The sequence below is a fragment of the Sus scrofa genome, chromosome 15 (genome assembly GCF_054392235.1).
Source record: "Sus scrofa isolate SSC_HxYL_T2T_F1_AM1 chromosome 15, Sscrofa_HxYL_maternal_Yorkshire_Landrace_v2.0, whole genome shotgun sequence".
Classification (NCBI taxonomy): domain Eukaryota; kingdom Metazoa; phylum Chordata; class Mammalia; order Artiodactyla; family Suidae; genus Sus; species Sus scrofa.
The window spans coordinates 115,361,047-115,379,118 of NC_139397.1; the positions used below are offsets into that span (position 1 = coordinate 115,361,047).

The following is an 18,072-nucleotide window of genomic DNA, read 5'->3' on the forward strand; positions in this document are numbered from 1 at the left end:
TCAATTAAAAGATTTTGTTTCACAAAATGGTCTACATATTTAGCTCAAATCTTAAGCTTTACTTATCAATTAGATTTAACTAAAGTAAGCTTGTATTTTAAAACTAAAATACAGCATTATAAGATACTAATAGTATAATGTTTAATTTGCATATCTAAACTACACATACACATTTCTATATTCCAGAATAAGAACTACAAAATCCTGAGAAATGTAAATATCATATAAATGGCTTAGGTCAAAGATATTAACATTTGATTTAAATATTTAATACAGAGAAAGTAATTTTCTCCTCATAGAAAATTTAGAAGGTGCAGGAAAATATAAAGAAGAAAACAGAAGTTATCTATAAATTCACTGATTATCCAAGATAGTCAGTATTAATATTTTGGACATTTCCTTTCAGTTGTTTGTGTGTGTGTGTATGCGCAGATATTTCCCATGTGGAGATCATAGGATAGATCATTTGTGTCCTGATTTAGCCTTAATATTACATCCCAAACACTTCCCATGTCATTAGTTTCATTAACTTAACTGTAAATGATAACACATAATGTCAGTATTAGAGAATTGACTTATTAAGTCCCCAATTACTAGGCACTCAGGCTATGCCTAAATTTTGCCACTAGGAAAAACACAGGAATAAACATAATTATACTTATTCTTTTATCCACATTTCAGGTGATCTCCTTCAGCAACATTTTAAAAGTAGAACTACAGGATCAGAAGTATGACTATTTTTAAGGCTCTTGATGGACACTGGCAAATTGTTTTTGAAAAAGGCAGAGCTCATTTGTACTCCCATCAGCAGGATCTTTGAGCACCAAAAAGAAACCATTGAGCGTCTTTTCAGATCTGGGGAAAGAGTATTAACTTCCACGTCAAGACACTATTTCTTATAATATGACGATTATAAAATCTTCACAATACCTGTATGACCCTTCCTTCTAATGATTCCTACTATGATCATCAACTCCCTAAGATTTATTTCCAGCAAATAATATTTTTTTCTAGCCAGGTGTACTGGTAAAACAGAGTTAATGAATGAGAATCTTTCCTAAAAAGAGAAATAATTGTAAACATGTGTGTGGAGTTCCCATCGTGGCGCAGTGGTTAACGAATCCGACTAGGAACCATGAGGTTGCGGGTTCGGTACCTGCCCTTGCTCAGTGGGTTAACAATCTGGCATTGCCGTGAGCTGTGGTGTAGGTTGCAGACGCGGCTCGGATCCTGCGTTGCTGTGGCTCTGGCGTAGGCCAGGGGCTACAGCTCCGATTTGACCCCTAACCTGGGAACCTCCATATGCCGAGGGAGCGGCCCAAAGAAATAGCAAAAAGACAAAAAACAAAACAAACAAACAAAAAAAACAAAAACAAACAAACAAACAAAAAAACATGTGTGTGCTTTGTAGAAGGGAAAGATGTTTAAAACTCCAATTAGCACCTATGTTTACACAGGACTTAAGATGCTTCACTCCACAGCCAAGACTTCTGCCATGTAGAGTTTAGCTGCTGCCAATAAATTTGCGCATTTGTAGTCTGCAACTTAATAGCTATTTACAAAAAGGTAATCTCTTTTTTACTTTGTGACAGAGAAAAATAAATGGCAGCTAGAATACAGGTGCTGATCCTTCCTCAAATCTTTGTTTCTGTGGCAAAGTAGTGATTTTTAAAACCAGTTGTTCAAATAAATACACAAAGATCATTTCTGTAAAAGTAACAATTACATATCTTTATACATACATTCTTAAATGCATAGAAAAATTTAGAAAATTGTCACCAAATTGTCAACAGAAATTCTTGGGATGGGTTAGGGAAATACATTGGTGGGGATTGGGGGATCTCCTTAATAATTTAATTTTTTTCTGCTTATATTAATTTCATAATCAAGAAAAATAACAAAATTAGTGATTGTAATCTTCTAGGGACTCTGAAATAGTTCACTATAATCTGAATTTAGAAGCATCTAATTTAGATCGTTTTTATGACTTGATGGTAGCCTTGGGGACAGGAAGCCACCTGGTCTCCATGGATATGTCAGATCAATCCAGGGTACATGCATTTATGTCAGAGCTGCCACAGTGGTCCACCTGCAAGATCCACCCTCAGAGTTTATCTGGGGAGATGTGGAAGACAAATCCACAGACTTTAAAGAAGTCTTTGTCCTGGACAAACACTACATCGCTCCAACCTTCCCAGCCAAGTGCTAGGGGCTCCAAGTTTATCAGCCTCAAATATGCCAAAAACTGGATAGGCAAAGAGATGAGTGAAAAATACTGGAAAGGGTGGAATACAGGGTCTGAGTTGATCGAGTTTCTTGTTATTATCATTTCATAAGTCAACTTAAAACTGCAAAAATACAGGTAATTATATTTGCCATTTAAAATATACTTCTAGAACACACCAAAACAAAGTAGGAAGAAAAAGGAGAGACTGTTATTGAGAAGTATGTTTTATACTTGGAGCTCCCGTCGTGGTGCAATGGTTAACAAATCCAACTAGGAACCATGAGGTTGCAGGTTCGATCCCTGGCCTTGCTCAGTGGGTTAAGGATCCGGTGTAGGTGAGCTGTGGTGTAGGTTGCAGACCTGGCTCAGATCCCGCGTTGCTGTGGCTCTGGCGTAAGTCGGTGGCTACAGCTCCAATTTGACTCCTAGCCTGGGAACCACCATATGCCATGGGTACGATCCTAGAAAAGGCAAAAAGACCAAAAAAAAAAAAAAAAAAAAAGTACGTTTTATACTAAAGTAGGATCTCTGGGTGAATGAATTTCTATCTTATAGTTACTCCCCAAACCTTTCCATTTCCATTTGAAAATCTTTAAGATTTGCTTGAAATGTAAGTGAAATAGCTTTACTATTTATCGAAGGTTGTGAGTTCGATGTTGGTCATTGGTCATTGATAATTAGTGAGGAAGATAAACATTTGTGAGTTTTGACGTAAGCAGAGCATGTCAAAAGGGATGATTTATGCAGCATTATCTAGGCATTCATTTGAAATTAGTTTCTCATTACACAAACAAGATGGCCATCTTAGTAAGTTGCCTCAGAAGGACTGCGGTCCAAAGGGTCAAAAAAAATCTCACAATGAATCATCCTAACCTATCACTTGGCTCTTTCTTTTCAAACCCTATTTATTTTCAATGCTTGTATGAAGAAAAATCATTTTGAACTTTTGGAACCTGCTGGACAGCCTCTGGGGCAGCTGCCTGTGCAAATGGCCCGATATTAAACTGTATCTTCTTCAGTTCTTCCGCTCTCTGCCTCTGACAACACAGCTTCAGACAAGAAACAACGTGATTGAACAGCAGAGGTAGTCTTCGCTTACTAACTAAAAAAAAAAAGGAACATTTTGTTTGTTTAAACAATCAACTTACCCAAACGGAATGATTCTGAGAAAACAAAGTTATTATATAGAATAACCCTGACAAAAGAGCAGAGATGCAAAGAAACACTGCACAAAGTCCAAACATCAGAGCGATTTAACAAAACAAAGAATGGTCTTCAGCAGCACGTTGGGTTAGTCTCCAGAGCCAGGCAATGTCCCCAAGTGAGACCAGCATTTTGGGTCCTGCTGTGCAGTGACCTACTCGGAAGGATGGACCCCAGGCCCTGGGGGCTCACAGGAGCCTCTGGACTTTTCCCAGAAGAAATCCAACGAGCAGGAGAAAAAAAAAAAAAAAAAAAAAAAAAAAAAAGAGCTTCTTATTCTTCTCCCTCAGGGCTTTTTTAAAAAATGTCAAATGGAAGATCTCGCAGTTCTCGCATGTGTAATGAATGCAAAGAATTGTCAGCTGAGAGAAGAAAATGCCAAAGCATCCTTTTACAGGGACAGCTCTCTGCCAAATATAAGTGACTCTTAGAGTAAACAGAATTCAAGTTAAAAAAAAATTTTTAACATGCCCTTGTCATCCAGAGAACACATTTATAAGTGAGTAGTTGAGAGTTCAGTCTCCAACGTTAGGCTGCATGTGTTCATTTTTGTTTAACTGAAGCACAGATGATTTACAACATTGTGTCAGTTTCAGGTGTATAGCAAAAGTGATTCCGATATCTATGTATCCGTATCGATACATTCTTCTTTCTATTCTTTTCCATTATAGGTTATTATAAGATATTAAATATAGTTCCCTGTGCTATACAACAAATCCTTGCTGTTTATCTCTTTTATACATGGTAGTGGGTAGCTGTTAACCTCATACTCCTAATTTATCCCTCCTCTGCCTTCCTCTTTGATAATCATAAGTTTGTTTTCTATTTCAGTTGAGTCTGTTTCTATTTTGTGAATAGAAATTTGTACTATTTGTACTATTTGTACTATTTTTTAGATTTCACATATAAGTGATATCTAATAGTACTATTTGTACTATTTGTACTATTTTTTAGATTTCACATATAAGTGATATCACATAATAACTCTTTCTCTGACTTACTTCATTTAGTATGATAATCCCTAGGTCCATTCATGTTGCTTCAAATGGCATCATTTCATTCTTTTTTATGGCTGAATAGTATCCCATGGTATGTGTATGTATATGTGTGTGTGTGCTGTGTACATATACGTATACTACTGCCTGTGTTCTAACCCTGTTCTTCAACATACCTGCCCATGCATCCCAAGAGAAGGGAGAACCTCTCTGCCTTGGTTTTCCCACATTTGAAACAAAGATAATAATAGCACCTCTTTCCCATGGATGGTTGAAAGGATTTATATGCTTTCATCACTGTGCTTACTAGCCAAGTGCCTAGCACAGTATGAGGAACACTAAACTGATATTAGCTTCATCATTATATATAATAAGTTATATATTGTAGCCACTATATCCTCATCATTTCAGGCCCTGGACCCCAGTCAACTCACAAGCAAAATGCCAAGCCAGCCAACAGTGAGACAGACTCTGAGACGAGCTCCTTGATCACAGAGGAGAAGGTGTAGGGTCTCTTTCAGATCTTATCCCAACTCAAAAGTCTAGCCAGAATGTCCAGAGAGGGCACTGAAGTTTTTAAGTCCGCAGGGATGGCTTTTGGCAGGTCAAAGCTACCAGCAGCCCCTCAAGACTACTGGAAGCACACTAGCATGACAAGGGGAGATGGGTCATGACCTTGGTTCAAAGGAGATGGCCATTATGGTCTGGCCCATGGGGATGGACCTATAGGAAGGCAGTACTCACAAGGTGAAAAACTGCTCTCTCTGATCTGGTCACTAGTGCTTGAAATTGCTTTAACAGGGAACAATGCTTTTTAATGCCATAGAGCTAAGGACCGATGATTGTGTTCATACTAAATTTTTTTAAATGGATACAAAATATCTCCCTAGTTTCATATTTTTCTAGGCAGTGGATATTGCTCCTGAAAAACAATTGAGAAATGCAGTGGTATGAGGAAAGCATGCAAAGGAGCGATGGGAGGGTTCTTCCTCACCTCCCCTTGTCTACTTTGAGCAAAACAAAACAATTAAAGTGGCCCTTTCAATAAAGTGAATGTCAAAGGCATACCACATATTTCAATTAGAATTAATGGGTGTTGTGCAATTAATTTTCATGTACCAGAGTTTGCTTCCTAGAAATTTGTTGGGATTTCTTTTCTTCTAGTTTCACTGAAATGCTTATGCATTTCCTTTGCTTTGCTGCAGATATTCTGCTTCCTCACATAATTTCCCTGACTGGTCTTCCATCCAAATGCCAAATGATTTTTTTTTTTAGTTTTATGACTCGAGTGCCTAAGACATAACTTAGTACCACTAACAATTCAAGTGCATGTCATCCAAAATTCTTACGGGTGAGAAAAGGTAGATCTAAAAAAATTGTCTAATGCCAGAATTTTGACAACTAGAAATGTGGGTCAACTAAAGATAGTTTAGGAAGTGCTGAATTCACCTGGAATGTCAGCATAAAATCTAGACTAAACCTGTTTTTGTTTTTGTTTAAATCGCCTATAAGATTTGCTAAGATAACAGAAGTTGTGTTGTCAAGGTCAATCTACTCATGGACTCTGGTCATCACCCTCTAACAGTCACATGAACCATGATGGGCGTGACACTCCCTAGTACTTTGGCTGCAGAGACAACCCAATGGTTCAAACATACCTTTATTGTAAGCCCAGGAAATTACTAGATTATGTGACTTTACAACATCTCTGTCAAGCCTATAATTTTATAATCCTTCACATCATGTATGTACCTGCTCTTCTGCTGAGTCACCTCAGTTTTCTTACCTTTGCCCAAGTAACTTAACAAGTTTTAACCTAGGAAACTATGGTGAATTCAAAAAATTTTTTTTAAAAATTCAGATTTGCTGCTGGAAAATGTCTAATGCTTATTTTTACTAGGTCCAGAGTAAAAAGTGCAGGACCTTGAGCCTATATAAGTTTATGCTTTCCAGTTTCAAAATTCATGTGTTCTTTGACTGACTGGGAACTGATTGTGAAACTTAGTGGCTCTACGGTCTCCCTCCTAAGCTGGATGGTGATGATATGTCTGATAAGAAGCTTTTAGCAAAGTTCATCAAAGGACAGCATAAGTCCAAGCGGAATAAACTCTACAACAGAGCCTCTTATTTCATGTTCAAAGGACTGGCAACCAAACTTAGTCACACCAGGAAACTGTTCAAATAACGATACTGTGGAAGAGTCTTTCTTACCATTCTGAATGAGGGTTTGAGATCGTGTGAACCTTCCGTGGACGGCTGTCATGTGCAGCGGACTTTTACCATCTTTACTCTAAAAAAAAGAGAGACAAACAATAGGCCAGTAATATCGATCTGAAACGTTCCTCTGGACATTGCTGGCAATGCTCAATAAAGGGTGTGTGATACTGCAAGTTACTTCATAACGTCACATTATTTTTAAATTGAAGTGTAGTTGACTACAATGCTGTGGGAGGTTCAGGTGTTCAGCAAAGTGATTCAGTTACACATTATCTATTTCTCTATCTCTGTCTATCTATCTAGCCTTTTTCAGAATCATTTCCATTTTAAGTTATTACAAGAATATAGTTCCCTGTTCTATACAGTAGGTCCCTGTTGTTTATCTATAACACCACATTTTAAAGAAGCTTTGAGAAGTGGAAATTATTCTAGAGAATAAATGCAAAATTTTTAGTTACACCGACAACCTTTAAATCACCCTGGTTTAAACTGAGGAAATCACCCAAAACATTGTTTCATCTCCTGTGATCTACTGATGAAGGTTTCCTTCAAGGTGGTTTTTGTTTGTTTGTTTGTTTGTTTAATAATATTAAAAACATTAAAGTATTGGAGTTCCCACTGTGGTGCAGCAGAAATGAATCTGACTAGTAACTGTGAGGTCGCAGGTTTGATCCCTGGCCTCGTTCAGTGGGTTAAGGATCCGCGTTGCCATGAGCTATGGCGTAGATCACAGATACAGCTTGGATCTGACATTGCTGTGGCTGTGACGTAGGCTGGTGGCCACACCTCCAATGTGACCTCCTGGCCTGGGAACCTCCATACGCCGCGGGTGTGGCCCTGAAAATTAAAAAAAAAAAAAAAAATTAAAGTACAGTTAATTTACAATGTTGTATTAGTTTCTGGTGTATGGATTACTGGTGTATAGCAAAGTGATTCAGTTTTATACTTATACACACACACACACACACACACACACACACATTCTTTTCCATTATAGTTTATCGCAGGGTTTTTTCCAACTTTTGTCTGTAGAACATGAAAAAATACAAATAATATATTACTTGCTTGGCCTTGCTTGACCTGAAGATGACTAAACTGCCATAAATCACTGCAACTCTCAAAACTGACTTGAAATCCTCCACCACGCCTTACATTCTAACTCCACGGAAAAACACCACTTTCAATTATTCCAAAAGAGAAATGTTTGCTCCACCTAACTCATTAGAGGTCATAGGATTAAGATATGCAATGGTTTCACAAACTGCCCTTTTAATTATCACCTGGATATATGTGAACGTATACACCTCTTTGGCATTCAAGATATAAATGGTGGCATTCTCTGACATAGGTTAAGCCAAAACATGGAAAATGCACAGGATCTATATACTGCTCATCCTCACACCAAAGTCTTACACACTGAAATAAGAAAGAGTCATTTACAGAATTTCTTCTAAAAATAGCATACCCAAATGAAAATATTATTTTTATTTTCAATCCAAAGTATCCTCAACAGAGAGAATGTATTATTTATTCTTTCATTCAGGTATTATTTTTTTAAAAAAGAAAATAAAAGAAAGAAATGTATGTAATGGTTATTTTTCTAAGTCTCAGAAGAAATATTTTGCTAAGCCTAAGGTTAAAAAATGAGATTTCAAAAACATAAGTTTGTTATTGTGATAAAACTCACATACTTGTAAACGATTCCTTTAAAAACTCTACAATAGAAAACGAGCACTTAAATGATACTAAATTATTAATTATTAAGTTATTATTTAGATTAAATAAATATTTCTCATCATGAAGCACAGACTATCTGCATTTGAATCACCCAGAGTTCCTGTTAGAAATGTGAATTCTGTGCCCTAACCCAGGCCTACTCAATCAGAATTGGGGTAAAGGGATCCCCGTTTCTAAATTTCACAGCACACTAAAGTTTAGGAGCCACTGCTTTTGACTGTGGGCTGGAATAGCTTCTAAAACCACAAGGTTTAATAGAAGAATTTTTATTATATCCTATAAGTCTGCTCCTTAGAAAGGAGCTATGCATAATCTGTGTCAAGGGAAGAGTTCATCAGAAAGGTAACTGAATCTTAATTGAAATAAATACTCATTACAGTGAAAGGTTCTCAGGTCGATGGGGGAAAAAAACCAGAAATAACAGGATCTCTTCTCCGTCTTAATCAAATAAGAATTTGATTATAACCTGAATTAGAAAAGACTGAGAAGTGAAAGGATGACGAGAATAAGCTTGAAGCTTTCCTGAAATGATACTTTTAAGGAAAAGGAGCAGCAATCAAGAAAATGAGGACATGAGGCCATCACTAAACATAAGACATAACAGTGAAAAAAAACTCCTAAAAGCTATCTGATTCCAGAGCATGATATTGGCTGGAAGAAATGCCAACAATTCAAAGGACTAAAAAGTCTGGGAACCACTTAACCAATAAAGATTTAAGAGATACTCCCTCCAACAGAAAAGAAATTGCAGAGTTGACACTAATTTGTCTCTAGGTGGTGCTATTTCTTTAAATTCTGCTCCAATATTTTCTCTTACATTTAAGATGAAAACCAACTAATTAGCATTTAGTTAAATACATACAAGGTCAAAAATATTTCAATGTTCAGATAATACTTTCATAAATGTTTAACCAAGCACTTTTCCATGGAAAAGAGCTTAAAGGCTAGAAGTCACCACCAACCTGGTGGTCACCACCTAAACTGCAGTTAGAGCACCAAAGCAGAAGTCACTGGTGGCTATAGTGTGCAGTTTACAAAACTGTTCCCATTTCAGGGACAACAAATACCACACCCCTGTTTCTCCCTTGAAGTGCTTGTGCCTTTGGTAAAGGGAAAAATAGAGGTGACCAAAGTTAGGTAGAATGAAAAGAATGGCAATATATAGTCTATGGTGATGCTTGTTTCAGCTCTATCCTTGCAGATCTTTGCCTGAGTTTATCTACCACTGAGGCCAGACCTTAGCGATTTTTTTTTCCCCTGCAGGGAGATGGGTAGCAGGAGGTGGGGAAAGGGGAACAGGAAGCATTAAGAGTGTCACGGCAGTTGTTTTGGGGCAGCTTTGTTTATATGGTACAGATGTACAGGGAACCCATTATTTTGAGAAGCCATTGAAAACCAATGAAGGTCAAAGGCCTAGTACTTTTTATTTAGCCGTTACAAGTTAGAACTCAGTATATTCAGGTGGAGCCTGGGGATCTGAGTTTCATTATCTTCCTGAGAACTTTTTCACACATGGTGGGCTGGGAAGCAAGGGGCGGTGGGGGGGAATCTGCCGTTGCTGCTGCTGTTCCTAGAACTTTATTTTATTTTTTTGTCTTTTTGCCATTTCTTGGGCCGCTCCTGCGGCATGTGGAGGTTCCCAGGCCAGGGGTCAAATAGGAGCTGTAGCCGCCGGCCTACGCCAGAGCCACAGCAACACGGGATCCGAGAGGCATCTGCAACCTACACCACAGCTCACGGCAACGTCGGATCCTTAACCCACTGAGCAAGGCCAGGGATCGAACCTGCAACCTCATGGTTCCTAGTCAGATTCGCTAACCACTGAGCCACAATGGGAACTCCCTGTTCCTAGAACTTTAAACAGGTACAAAACATTCCTAGAATTCTCAAAGGAGAAGAAATGTTCAATACTCCCACTTACTTAAAGCTTTGCTTTCAGAAAAAGTTTTCTTCATTTCTAGTCTCCTTCCAATTTCTAGGTACATTTTCCCATCAGATTTAGGGCTTGGAAATTTTTAACTTGGAAAATTTGTTTAAGCAAGAAGCTCTCCTACTGACTTGAAGGAAAACCAATGAGTATTAAGAATATCTTATGACAAATATCAGCACTCTTTCTGGGAAGAAGTCACCATCGTCCAAGGAAGATTTATCCTTGAACTAACAGAGTGTTTGAATTTTCTTGACCCCATTCTCCTCAGAAATCTATTCCTTCTTTTTGGGGGGGAGGAGGGGAGTGCACCTACAGCATGTGTAAGTTCCCAGGCCAGGGGTCGAACTCATGCCATAGCAGCAATCCGGGCTGCTGCCATGACAAAGCAGGATACTTAAACCACTGGGCCACAAGGGAATTTCAGAAATTTATTCTTTACTTCTTTCCACTTCTAATTCCTTTTTTCTTTATCTTCCTACAAACTTTCTCTAAACTTTAAGACCTAGTTACTCCCCAGGAACTGGAAAGCATTGTGTTCTCTATGGCACAGAGCCCCCTGGCATCACACTGCTCAGTAGAGGGCCGTAGAGCCTCTAAACAACAGCACTAAGGACTGCTGGGGGAGGGGGCATCAGATACAGTCAGAAACCCCAAAGGGCTTCCTAATTCAATGGAAGAGCAATCTAATACCCTGGTTTGCAAAAAGCCATGTACAGTTCAATTTATTTTAACCCTTCTAAAGGCTGGAGATGGGAGTTCCCATCGTGGCTGAGCCGTAACCAAAGCCCGCTAGCATCCATGAGGAAGCAGGTTCGATTCCTGGCCTTGCTCAGTAGGTTAAGGATCTGGCATTGCCATGAGCTGTGGTGTAGGTTGCAGACACAGCTCAGATCCTGCTGTGACTGTGGCTGTGGTGTAGGCCGGTGGCTGCAGCTCCAATTGGACCCCTAGCCTAGGAATCTCCATATGCTTTGGTGCGGCCCTAAAAAAGACAAATAAATAAATAAATAAAGGCTGGAGATGATATGTGTTGGCTTAGACATTCTCCTCACTTCCTCTCCTAAGTTTCAAGTGCCCTGTTGCTGTTACTGCTTAGTCTTGCCTATTCCAGTTTCGCCTTCAACTTCTGCAATGCAATTATAGAACACAATTTGGTTCTGGTACATATAAAGAAGGGAGCTGGTCCACTTCAGTAAATGTGTGATGGGTTTCAGCTCCAGGTTCTTAGGGTTAAGTGATCTAAGGGCTCATGGACAGAAAAGAATTGAGACAATGGGCAGGCTGAATGTTAGTGACCAGAAGGTAGGCGATTTGGCAATGGTAATTTCTGAACCTATCTTCCTAAGTTGTATCTGTATGTGTTTATTGCCCCCCCTTTTTTTTTTCCTTTGGCTGCACCTGTGGCATGCAGAAGTTCCTGGGCCGGGGACTGAACCTCTGTCACTGCAGCAACCTGAGCTGCTGAGTGACACTGCTGGATCCTTAATCCATCGAGCCACCAGGGAACTCCTACTGTCTCTTTAAGGCTTGGTTTGAGTGCTTCCAAAAAGAGCCTTGCAATGCTACTGAAATTACAATGTAGTCTCTAAAGAGAAGAGAAATTATTTCATATTTTCTTGTGTTCTTTCTATCTTCAAAATACAGGTAAGCCTTCAACAGATTACTGTACAAAGTACTGTGTCTCTCTTATTTTATAACGAGTTAGTAATATCATAATATTCAAAATCAAAGATAATGCCATGGTCAATCTGAGCAAAATGAAGGAATGTTAGATTCACTCAGGACACATATCCTTCTTCCCCTCTCCAACATCTTGCAATCTCTCATGAGAATGTCACTTTTAGTGTTTTGTGAGGACAGAGGAAAACAAAGTCAACACGTGGGTGGGTATTGGCTACATTTCAGTATGAGTTTCTTTCAAACTTTAGAAAATCTAAACAAATACAAGTTGTCTTGAAATGTACAAATACTTTCAATATCCAAGGGCAATGTGGTACAGAGAGATAACAACCTCCAGTCAGACTGCATGGCTCCACGGAAATGGTAGAGGACCCATGCATCCAGAGTCATCTGGAGGAACTAAGGAGGATCCAAGACAATTGGGAAATCAGAGGCTGAAGACAGAGGAAGGGAGACTGAAGGAGAGGGCTAGATTTGATGGAAAATCCCACTTATACAGAATAGATAATACATAAACTTGAGTCTCAGATTTTGTTTTTGTTTTTGTTGTTGTTCAGTCTTTTTAGGGCTGCAACTGCGGCATATGGAAGTTCCCAGACTAGGGGGTGAATCAGAGCTGTAGCCGCTGGCCTACACCACAGCCACAGCAACGCCAGATCCGAGCCTTGTCTGCGACCTACGCCATAGCTCACGGCAATGCCGCATCCTTAACCGGCTAAGCTAGGCCAGGGATCAAACCCACATCCTTATGGATATTAGTCAAGTTCGTTACCGCTGAGCCACAATGGGAATTCTAAGTCTCAGATTTTTTTTAATGGTTTATTAGTTTGCACTTCTTTAATGCCAAGTGATACTGAATATTTTTTTTCATAGATTTAATGGCTATTGTATTCTCTCCCTTATGACCTGCCTTTGCCCATATTTTCTAGTAGATTATCAGACTTTTTCTTCTTGATTTTTATGAGTTCTTTATGTATTAAATATACTTTTTGCTTATCATGTATATTGCTAAAAACTTCTGAATATTTCCTCTTTCAATTTTACAGTAAGATTTTTCTTTTTTTCTTTTCTGTTGTTTTGCTTTGTTGCATAAAAGTTTAAATTTTTTATGTAGTTTAGATACATTTTTTTTCTTTATGTTTTCTGTCTCTGTTCTGTGGCCAGATTACTGTTTGTAATGCTCAGTTTTGATCACATAACCTTTGTAGTCATTAGTGGCTATACCCACAGCCAATAGAAGCCCAAACTCATTGGTTAACGGACAAATGCTCATCCTTGGTCAGGTCACATTTCAGTTTGTCCCTGACTCCTTTCTTTCACAAGCTTTGTACTCTATTCGATCACAATAAGTTGCTATTCTGAAAATGTGTCCCCACTATAAATTATAAGAAAAAATATAAAAGGTTTTTAATAGTGAATAGAGAAGGTCATTAAAATAGACTGATCTAATATCCTTGAAATTAAATCTTAGAAATAACAATTTTTCGAAAGCAGAGAGAGAAGTTCCCATCATGGCTCAGAGTTAACGAACCTGATTAGGATCCATGAGGACGTGATTTCGACCCCTGGCCTCGCTCAGTGGGTCTAGGATCCAGTGTTGCCATGAGCTGTGGTGTAGGTCGCAGACGCAACTCAGATCTGGCATTGCTCTGGCTGTGGCGCAGGTTGGTAGCTGCAGCTCGGATTCAACTCCTAGCCTGGGGACTTCCACATGCTGCAAGTGCAGCCCTAAAAAAAAACGACAACAACAAAAGCAGAGAGAGAATACACTGGGACCTTGCTTTGGGATTCCTGTGTGCCTGGGAGTAGGAAACCAGAGAATGAGTACAAAGTCACCTGGTGTAGGTAAGGATATTCTGCTACAGTCTAAATGGAGCCGGGATCAGGAAAGCTGCCTATATAAATTCCTCTTAGTTATCTGTTACAGTGAGGGGACTAGTCATCTAACGTTTACTGCTCAACAACTTTGCTCGTGCCATTCTTTCTGTGTGGAAGGTCTGCTCTCAAATTCTCTCTACCCCTCCTCATCTCAACTGATATCAATCTTCCACTCAAAAGTAATCCAGTTTTGATGACAAGGAAAAAAGCAAGTCAACACATGCTTCTTAGAGTTTGCGGCCCTTTACTAATCATGACGCTCACGGCATTCTCTCTTGCTTCACCATTATCTCAGTACATTATCTCCCTACCATGTTGTAAATGCTTTGAGGGCACCTTAGAGAACACACCCAGCACCAAACAGAGGGCCCTAGGCAGTCTTCAGTTAGTATGACGAATCAAGGAATTACCATTAAAACCAGGCTAATGTCCTATCTTCAAAGCCACTATCTGGGGTTTACTACAGGAAGGCATCTGATAAACTCCCCAGAGGGCCCTGTGGGTTGGGAACAAACCTGAGATCAGTGGATTAGGCTTTCATTTCATTCCTAGCAGCTCTGCCCTATCAGCTCAACATTCTTCTCAGTCCTAGAATCCGGGCCATGTCAACATCCCTGAGACCCAGTATTTGCTCCGATACATTCACTAAGCTACCAAGGGCATGTGGCTAGACCCTCTGTGCCTTTCCCTGGCACCACCACTCCTGCAGAGGTTTGCACAGCATGCCAATACAGGACGAGGCGTGAGAGACACGTGTGCAGGGTTAGAGTTCACTCATAGAGGACACAATTTACCATAGGGATTCTGCTCAGAGGCTCGACACAAAGGGACTTAACACCGAGGAAGGGAGACTGGGTCATACCTGGATGTTAACGTCTGCCCCGTTGTTCACTAACAGTTCAAGACACAAAGCACCGTGCGTGGAGGCAGCAGCAAAATGCAACGGGGTGAACCCGCTGTTGTTGGGCTGGTTCACGTTAGCACCGTAGTCGGTCAGCTCATTGACGACAGCGTCCTGCCCGTTGTAGCAGGCCAGGTGGAGGGCCGTGTTTCCATACACGTTGATCTCATCAATCTGTGAATGAGTCCAACGCGGCCCATTAAAATCACTGGAGCCAATTTATTCCACTTCCCAACAGCCTAATGGCCACACTAGAGAAAGAAAATATCCATCTGTCCACGTGATCATTCAGAGCTTTCTCTTGCCCCAGCAGGGTCATCCCAGGAAGGCGTCTCACCAGGTAAAGAGCAGCAAGATGTGAAAGTGACAAAAGATGAGTCGGGAGGAAGAGGGAGAAGTTTCAACCCGTGGGAAGGTATTTTTCAGCTCGGGAAGGGATCAAAAGTGAAAGGCAAGACTCCCTCAAAACGCCAGAGAAGAACTGAATTCGGGGAGTAAGAAAAGAGCCCGGAACTCAACAGTAAAGAGAAGAGGCAAGGCTGGGAGATGGTTAAGGGGGTGCTTGGGGCCTGGATTCAGCTCTGCTATCTGACACCTTACAAGGCCATTCTGGTGGCTGCCATGGAGCATCCCTCTTGCTTTCCCAGGCCTGCCCTAATGGCTGGGTCTCACCATCAGGGTCTCAGTATTGCAACTTGGGTTTCCTTTCTTCCGGGACAGGCCTCACTACTGCCCCTGCCCTGCTACTGAAGGAGAACAGGGCCAGGCCGACTTCCCCATCGCAGCATGTTTGTCCCTGCCACTCATTCATCCATTTCTGCTTGGAAGCCATGATTTAGAAAGCTAGATTCTGAAGGTGGGAAGAGGAACCCTAGCCAGTCTTTTAAAAATGACTGGTCGATATGTATCATATATCCTATGTGTTTATTTCTCTGTGTTGATACAGAGAATTAGTCTGTTTCTGGTTTTCTATGACTTAGCACATGCCCCAGTGCCCTTCATCTGTTGCCCACGTAAACTCAAAAGGATAGGATGCTAAGAAATGAGGGGTTTTTTCCCCTCTTGAATTAAAATGCAAACAGGATTTAACTTCAGAACAATAGAATTTCCACAAATACATAGGATTAACTTCAGAACAACAGATAACTCACAAAGACACCATGGGGTGATGCCTGAATCAGAGCTCACCTCCACCCCCAGGTTCAGGAGATGTTTGACAACGGTGATCTGTCCATTGGAGGCTGCGGCATGCAGAGGAGTGTAGCCCTTCTTATCCTTACAGGTCACTTCTGCGCCATGGTTAATGAGCAACGCCACTACGTCCAGGTGGCCTTTACAAACAGAGCAGCAGAAAACATCCTTAACCTTTATAGGACAATCTGACGATTCGTCCCACTTAAATGATCACTATCAGCTTTTATTGCTGCCAGCATTTTGCTAAGTTCATACGTACTATGCATCAGGCATCATGTAAATGCTGTATGAGGAAAGATGATTCATATGTGAGCCTAATTTTAAGGAGATCTATGCCTGTTCATAAGCAAATAATGATGAGGTCCTGCCAATAGCTTAGAACCAGAGCCTGAAAAGCATTGTGTTAAAATGAAAGTATAGGGAGTTTCTATAATGGTGCAGTGGTTAACGAGTCCGACTAGGAACCATGAGGTTGCGGGTTCGGTCCCTGGCCTTGCTCGGTGGGTTAAGGATCTGGCGTTGCCGTGAGCTGTGGTGTAGGTCGCAGACGAGACGGATCTGGCGTTGCTGTGGCCTAGGCCGGCGGCTGTAGCTCCGATTGGACCCTGAGCTTGGGAACCTCCGTATGCCATGGGTGCGGCCCTGAAAAAAAAGATAAAAAGACAAAAAAAAAAAAAAAGCAAGTAAGTAATGTTTTTGAAACCAATTGCCTTTCCTTACTGAAAAGTCTAACAGTGACAATTTGGTTTAGAAAAACTAATGAAAGGGAAAAAATCAATCAGAACTACTTTGGATTATTGTTAAATCATAGAAAATTGCTGCTGTTTGACTTTTTTTTGGACCCACAAAAATGGAAACTTCATATAGTGTTCTCATGAATTACTGAGAAACCTCTTCAAATTTCAACTCCTGTTGGCATGTTTTCTAAAATATTTTCCTTTGTTCTCTGTTTTGCTACATATACTGATAAATATATTTGACCTTTATTTCCTGACCAAAGATTGTTCAGTACATCAAGATCATTGCTCTAAACATGTTTCATAACTGAAGAGTAGAAAATGAGTACTGGCTCCAAGGCCAAAAGTGTGTGTGTGTGTGTCCGGGTATGTGCACGTTTTACGCACATGTACGTGAGAGAGACACAGAGAGTTTGGTCTTGGCTAGCTTTATGCAGACATCTGTAGAAAAAGTTATTTTGAATTACTAGTGGGTGCTATCTTAAGCTATTTGTCCTGGTTTTGTCCTTTGGTTCCTAAAGACAGATATCTATATATGTTACCCTATTGTATCCAGATGACATGCAAAAACATAACTTGAAAGCAATTCGACACAAACATTCTAGCTGTAATCAGCAAAGGACATTCAAGCCCAGGTTCCTTGAATCCCATCTCACACTAGCTTAGTGTGTGCTTTGCCTAAACTCCCATCTGGAAAATCTCACTGGCTCCAGTCCTGCAGGGACCAGGCAGACATCCAATATGCCTCAATCAACTCTAAAGTCCATGTCACCTTTTAAAAAAATGATAACATTTACAAAATCTTAAGATTCTGATTTTTTAAGCCCAAGGATTCACTCAAACCCATATATAGACACATAATTTTTTTTATCCTTGCCCCGATCCAATCTGTTTCTCCCAACAATTGTTATTATTTTTTAATGATGACAAAAAGCCTGTATGCTTGTTAAAAAGGATTCAGAAAAGGAAAAAACATGTTAAAAGGAAACCAAAATCATCCATAATCACCAATCTCTTGAGATACTCGGTTAACATTTCACTTTATCATATATTACAGATTATTTTTTAATAGATTTTTTAAAAAATATTATACCATATTATATTTAAAATCTTACACTGTATTTAAAAATATTATACTGTGTTATATATGTATATACTGTATTATATATTATGTCACTTAGCATATGACAGAATCTTTCTATGTTAAAAAAAACACTAATGACATCATCACTGCAGTTACTGCAGAATGTCCCATTATCTAGTTCTTCCATAATCTACCAACACAATCTCCTGTATTGCAATTGGGCAGTCAGGTTTATAACTTGGTGCTGATAGAGTCCTGTCTGCTTTTCTAATTGCAGGATATTCTCCAA

The 18,072-nt window shown here is 39.8% G+C and overlaps 1 protein-coding gene across 7 annotated transcripts in view; it reads right to left on the reverse strand.

Moving 5' to 3' along the window:
* The window catches only part of ANKRD44 (ankyrin repeat domain 44), a 342,621-nt gene that overhangs the window by 115,662 nt on the left and 208,887 nt on the right, over positions 1-18,072 (reverse strand). For all 7 annotated transcript variants that reach the window (XR_014830016.1, XR_014830017.1, XM_021076238.2 and 4 more), the window contains exons 7-9: positions 15,957-16,099; positions 14,730-14,942; positions 6,637-6,715 (exon numbers count right to left, since the gene is read on the reverse strand). Coding sequence is in view for 5 of the 7 variants with exons in the window: in XM_021076238.2 (XP_020931897.1) it covers positions 6,637-6,715; positions 14,730-14,942; positions 15,957-16,099 (435 nt within the window). In the remaining 2 variants the exon portion in view is untranslated. The remainder of the gene's footprint in view (positions 1-6,636; positions 6,716-14,729; positions 14,943-15,956; positions 16,100-18,072) is intronic.